General features: G+C 32.1%; 3 protein-coding genes across 3 annotated transcripts in view; 2 read left to right on the forward strand and 1 right to left on the reverse strand.

Moving 5' to 3' along the window:
• LOTGIDRAFT_238696 (hypothetical protein) overlaps positions 1-280 on the reverse strand; it is a 2,322-nt gene extending 2,042 nt beyond the window's left edge. Inside the window, exon 1 of the mRNA XM_009051252.1 lies at positions 73-280. Coding sequence (XP_009049500.1) covers positions 73-162 — 90 coding nt within the window. The 5' untranslated portion in view covers positions 163-280. The remainder of the gene's footprint in view (positions 1-72) is intronic.
• Positions 281-367: 87 nt separating this feature from the next.
• LOTGIDRAFT_238697 (hypothetical protein) lies at positions 368-2,224 on the forward strand. Its single transcript, XM_009051253.1, has 3 exons — positions 368-514; positions 829-1,035; positions 1,632-2,224. Exons 2-3 carry the CDS (start codon positions 832-834, stop codon positions 1,926-1,928), a joined length of 501 nt encoding a protein of 166 aa, XP_009049501.1. The 5' UTR covers positions 368-514; positions 829-831; the 3' UTR covers positions 1,929-2,224.
• Positions 2,225-2,700: 476 nt separating this feature from the next.
• LOTGIDRAFT_97744 (hypothetical protein) lies at positions 2,701-5,003 on the forward strand (the record flags this gene model as incomplete). Its single annotated transcript, XM_009051250.1, has 5 exons — positions 2,701-2,827; positions 2,985-3,039; positions 3,141-3,180; positions 4,330-4,371; positions 4,887-5,003. Coding segments are annotated over 5 exons (381 nt in total), but the record flags the coding sequence as incomplete, so codon positions are not given.
• Positions 5,004-6,490: the final 1,487 nt, after the last annotated feature.

The raw sequence follows: 6,490 nt of genomic DNA on the forward strand, positions 1-6,490 counted from the left end.
TCTAGAATTATTTATAGATCAAACATTGTACACGAAAATAGGTGACGCATAACTTAAATAAGATAATATTACATATTTAGCTACACCAAGGAGGCAGACGTTACGTCCTTGATATGATGAAAGCATTGCTCCGTTGATTCTTGGTCTGGCAAAATTGTCCATGGTCGATCTTGAAAGAAATTAGATTTTTTTTCTACTGTTTTGAGAATTACCACTTATTGATGAAAACAAATAAATATGGCGGGAATGGCCAAATGCTTTAGTCGCGATTATTAAGAAATCAGTCTTGATAAGAAATTTGTGATGCTGGTTAATCATAACTGAAATAGAGCTGGGTAATCGCGAGGAAGGGCAGATAACCCAGAAACAAAAATACAAAACATCAATTTTATTTTTAGACACGTAAATAAGTCGAATATTTCACAATTTTTTCGATAAACTTACGTGTCATTAACTTGTGGCTAAGTCAAGTTTGAAAATGAATGATTTGTAAGACCACAACTTAAAACATAAGGTGAGAATTTAAAATAATTAAAAGGGTTTGTTTCATTGATGTTTCGTTTTCTCAAAAAAGTTTCCGTCTTTTCAGTACCGATAGTTACCTTATACACCGAACAGTAATAGTGTTAAAATTCATGTATATCCAGAATTATCCTCGTTTGAAAGTTAAAAAGTCGGCGTGTCTTTTCTTGAGACACTGCCATAAATAGAAAAGATAGAAATAGAAAAATTTTTTTATATGAATGTCACACGAATTTGCGTATTGTAAGTCAAATGGATAATATCATCATAGCTAATGTAAATATTTATTATTATTTTGTTTTACAGAAAATGTTTTCATCGTTAATTTCTAAGATTAAAGAAATAACTCATCCTGTGCCTAGCCAACAGCCTGTAGAATACCCAGAATGCAATGATAATGATCTCAATGAAGATGGATTCCTTGTTTTAGGCGAAACTCAATCAGATAGAGAAGCTATCAATGGTGGCACATTTGACCCCAATTCAGTAGATACCCCTCCAACATATGATCAGGTATCAAATTATCAAATAAAAATCAAAATATTATCAAAATAAAGGAATGAAAAATATAATTAGTGGATTGATTGACCAGCCTACATTACAATCAAATAAAGATTATTTTATAAACAAGTATACACACCAGAACCTGGTTCCTTTTTCCTAATGCATGGCTGTCTGTATTCATATCCTCGACCAAGAGTGAGAGTTAATTCTTCATAACAGCAAATTATCAATAGATATTTTAATTATAATTGAAATTTTTTTTTAATTTCAATATTCTTTTTTCCAATTATTTGACTAAGACCTACTTGCCTACCTACTAAGGGTAAGTTAAATGTTAGACCATTTTAAAATAATGTTTTATGACTAACCCAATATCAATATTAGGCTGATTCAAACGCGTTTGACTGAGGCAGGTTAAAAGGGGGTTAGTCGAAGACATTTGACTATGGGTTAGTAGGCCTAAGTCAAATTATTGGAAAAAATAATGAAAATCAAACATAAATATCAATTATAATTAAAATATCTATTGATAATTTGCTGTTCCATTTTTTTTTTTTTAATTTCTGTATATCAAGAATTTATGTCTTGAATTTTTGTCATTTTAGGTCATGACTGCTCCAGTATTATCCAATCAGCCATCAGTATTTCCTACCTCATTGCAGACCACACTGCCCCTTGATGGAGGTCGTACACCAATCACAGCCATCTCAGATGTTCCATTCAAACTAGCACCTAGTCTTGCCATTGTTAAAGACATTCAAGAAGATTCTTCCTTCTCTTTTATTTGTGATACTAGGCCTATTAACTTTAATTGGAAGAAATACGATTATGATTTTTCTGCAGAAGAGTCTGTTTTGAGGGACTACTGTTTAAATGGTAATGACTTCAATCATTATCAGTGAAGTAAAATATTATTTACCTTGTGGACTCTAAGAAATTGAATCTAACCTGAGAAACCTAAGATTTGTCAATATCGGTGAAATCCTGGTCAGGGTTGTTAATTTGACTAGTGCTCTAATTAACCACTCATGTCTTAGTAGAGCTCTTTTGGGATGAATTTTTAAACATTGTTTAAACTATGAACTATGTGAGTGCAATATTCTGAGATATTTTGTTTTTCTGGTTCATGGACAACCTTTTCAGCACACTATGATTTTATTTATGATTTATTTTTTCACTAATAAATTTATTTATACATAAGAAAAAGGCTCATTACCAATCAAGACATGTCATTTCACCATTTAATGTTTTAAAAATTTGTAAAAAGAAAAAAATGAATAACGCCTATTAGATCAAATTTAAAAATAATGTCATAATATCATCATTACATAATTTATGATAAACAAGCATGGTCTGAAAAATTATTGCGGAAACAAGAGTAGCTTCCCTTAGACCGTAAAAGTAACAGACTTCTATGAACAAATTTTTTCCCTATTTTATGACTGTATTTACGGGAAATATTTTATCAAAATAAGCTATCTAGTTTGCATTAACCCCTAAGGAGGGTTATTGATCTGATCTATATTTAAGAGAGTTGTAATTTTTGTATAAAAAAAAAATAATGCAATAGTTGAAGTACAGCTGTAGTCTTGAACATAAATGTATTATCTGGAAAAAATCATCAAGGACAAGGGAAGGAACTCCATTTCTATGATGGCTGCCAAAGCTCAAGCCAGCCTGTGGTTCCAAAGAGAATTCAGTTTAGGCAGTAAGAAGAGGGGTTGTCATAAAGTGACAGATGAAATTGTGTCAAATTTACCAGAAATACAACAATATAAAATGGGTCTGCTGAATATTCATAGTGAGTTTTGTTGTGCTTTTTTGAAGTTGATTAGAACTTATAGAAGGTCCTACATTCTACAGAGTTATGGTCCACTATTTGTTATACCCAGACCCAGAAAACGACATGGCTTAAATTAAAACTTAACGCTTTCATTTTTCTTTTTTTTTTAATTCAGTAAAGCATACATCAGCAAGCATAGTGTTAAATGAGTGTTGGGATTCAGATGTCAGGTGAGTTTTCTAGTTTTTCAGAACCTATCAATCCACAGAGCTAAAACTCTATTGTTTTGTTTTTTGCTTTAAAATGTATGATTTAATGTTTTATTTTGTAGGGTAGATATGGAGATGATGCTGAATAAACTAGTCCCACAGGTAGGTATGGGATTCAAATTGCACTCTAGCATCAACAAAATCCCCTCCCCCTCCCGAGTATATTGAATGTGTAAACAATTGAAAACTGATTGTCATTTCAAAGAGCAGATTTGCAGCAACTGTTTAGTACAGTGGTGTAACCTATTTTCGTGGATATAAGGATTCAACACTGAATTTCGTCAAAGTTAAAACAACGAAATTTTTTTTTATGTCTTAGATGTTTCCTCAGATATTTTACAAAATAATTAAAATTGGTTTATTTCGATTTTCTTTATGAATCTTCACTTTGCCCATGTTTCATGAGCAACCAACTCTGCAATGGCGGCAGAATGCATCACCTATTTTCGTGTACAATGTTTGATCTATAAATAAGTCTAGAAAAACACGCTGTATGGATACCGGGTGGTATAATTAACTTCTCTTAGTATTTATCTTTAATATCAATTCATTATAACTAGTAACATTTCTTTCAAAGAACCACGATTTTAAAAAATAAAATAGTGACTGACAAAATAAGATATGTAGCGTGATTTATTGCTAAAAGTTATTGAAACAACATAAGAATATGGTCAACTTTGTGTTCCATAGAAATTTTCTGCTGACACGGAATCCGCTAGTTGATCACGTGACTTCATTCGTTGGACTACATTCTAGCAGACGACACTTGGAATTCCGATTACCGCTTGGGATTATAAGGAAATTCGGCCGATAAAAAATGGTGACGTTTGGTAATAACTGAAGTTATGGTAATCACCACTTTTTTATGGAATTAGAGACATTGTCAAGTATGGATACACAACCTCCTGATAAGATAGGCGTTTTGTGGCACGTTGTATAGAGATACATTGATTCTCCGATATATCATGCCCGCACTATTAACTTATATTAAGTATGCAGTGTGTACCTAGAAATCGGGTTCAGATCCAAACCTCCACCTCAAATCTTTAGTTTTGATCACTGATAAAAGTTTAAATTTGGTTTCATTTATCAATGCAGAAACATTACTGTATAGAAGTCTGTCTTTGAGTTTGACAACACTTTTCTCAAATTTATATGAGAAAGGAACTTGATTTTTCAGTACTAGCTGTCCTGATTCTATATCCAAAAATTTGGAAGCAAGGCATGATATGATAAAATTATATTTTTTAGGGCTTACCATACAAACATTCTTGTGAAGGACCAGATGACATGGTAAATACACTTTTATTCATCTGATTTTTCCCAGAATTTTTCAGGGTCATTTTCTCAAAAACTCAATTCAGATTGATTTTAGTGTTTCATTCATCCGATTGTTCAATCACTTATGTTGATTTTTTAATTTAGTTGTATTATCCTTTCATATTAATGTATTTCTTAAAATCTGGATTTTATCTTTGTTTTTTTTTTTCCAAAACAAGGACCCTAGTCATTTAGGACCTAATACCTAATGATATATATCCTTCAAGATGTTTCACTCAAAATTATTTTTCCTAATCCAGTTAATCTGGTTTATGATGGTTTTTTGTATTTTTGATATTTGGTTATTAGAGTAAAATGTATTCTTGAGCTAAAGATTTCAATATTTAATTCTAAAAAAAAACTACAGAGAAACGACTAGCTGCCTTATATTGGTAAAACTATGAAAATCAATTCAGTTTTTTAATAAAAAAAAACTGTTAAAGACCTTTATTCAATATCAATATTGGTATTTTAATCTTTTATTTTAGCCAGCACATGTGAAAGCAGCATTATTGGGGAGCAGTGTGACAATACCCATCTCAGATGGACAGTTAAATATGGGCACGTGGCAGGGAATATGGTTATGTGAACACAGAGATAGAGCTAGCAAGTTTGCCTTTTGTCATTTTTATACTCACATGAAATGGGGGGCATATATTGTCATAACCAATGTCCGTCGGTCCGTCCGTCCACAAATGCTCGTTAACACTCTACACAGCACAATTCTTGACTGATTTTGACGAAACTTGGCATGGTTGTTTGTAATCACCCAAGGATGAACCCTATTGAAAATCAGAAAAATCGAAAAATATTTATTATGAGTTATTGTCCTTCTTCTTGAAGGTGCAATTCATGAATTTTGACGAAACTTGGTGAGAGTGTTTGTTGTCACCCAATGATGAACCCTATTCAAAATCAGAATGATCTAAATATAATTAGTATGAGTTATTGCCCCTGTTCGTGAAAACGCATTCAATTATACCTTGTAAACACTCTAGAAGGCACAATTCTTGACAGATTTTGATGAAACTTGGTGTAAGTGTTTGTAATCACCCAAGGATAAACCCTATCGAAAATCAGAAAAATTGAAAAATATTTAGTATGAGTTATTGCCCTTGTTCTTGAAAACATGTTCAATTTTTAGTCTGTAAACAGTCTAGAAGGCCCAATTCTTGACAGATTTTGATGATATTATTTAGTATCGCCTCAAAAAGTTCAAAAGAAGTGTTTGTCTGAAGGTTGAATATTTCAAACTGGTAATTGTTACTGTAGTTCCAAATATTTTTATACGGCCATCAGTCCGTCCACATTTGTTGTATGCACGATAGAGGCTACAGTTTTTATCTGATATTGATTTGCATGTATATATTGATAAGATCTCGGTCAAGTTCAAAATTGGTAATAATCAGATGAACAGTTTCAGAGTTATTGCCCTTGACTTAATAAAAAGGTGTTAAATTTGACTTTTATGCACGATAGACGCTGCATTTTTTTATCTGATATTGATGAAACTTAGTATACATGTATATATTGATTAGATCTCGGTCAAGTTGGAAATTGGTAATAATCGGATGAACGGTTTCAGAGTTATTGCCCTTGACTTAGTAAAAACGTGTTAAATTTGGCTTGTATGCACGGTAAAGGCTGCAATTTTTATCTGATTTTGATGAAACTAAGTATGCATGTATATATTGATGAGATCTTGGTCACGTTCCAAATTGGAAATAATCGGATGAACAGTTTCAGAGTTATTGCCCTTGACTTAGTAAAAACGCGTTAAATTTGGTTTGTATGCACGATAAAGGCTGCAATTTTTATCCGATCTTGATGAAACTTAGTATGCCCTTATATGTTGATAAGCTCTCGGTCAAGTTGGAAATGGGTAATTATCAGGTGAACGGTTTTGGAGTTATTGCCCTTGAATTAATTCAATGCGTCCAATATAGCTTGTAGGCCTGATAGAGACTACATTTTTTATACGATCTTTATGAAATTTGGTATGAGATCTTAGTAAAGCTTGAAATTAGTAAAAATCGGATGATTGGTTTCACATATTAAACCACTACAGACTTTGTTACTTTGTTATCATTCT

The sequence above is a fragment of the Lottia gigantea genome (genome assembly GCF_000327385.1).
Source record: "Lottia gigantea unplaced genomic scaffold LOTGIsca_162, whole genome shotgun sequence".
NCBI classification, from domain to species: domain Eukaryota; kingdom Metazoa; phylum Mollusca; class Gastropoda; family Lottiidae; genus Lottia; species Lottia gigantea.

Excerpts from the sequence above, each read along its gene's own strand:
- LOTGIDRAFT_238697 (XM_009051253.1), top strand. The coding sequence starts at position 832 with ATGTTTTCATCGTTAATTTCTAAGATTAAAGAAATAACTCATCCTGTG. Across the intron at positions 1,036-1,631 it reads CCCCTCCAACATATGATCAG|GTCATGACTGCTCCAGTATT; the intron begins GTATCAAATTAT and ends TTGTCATTTTAG.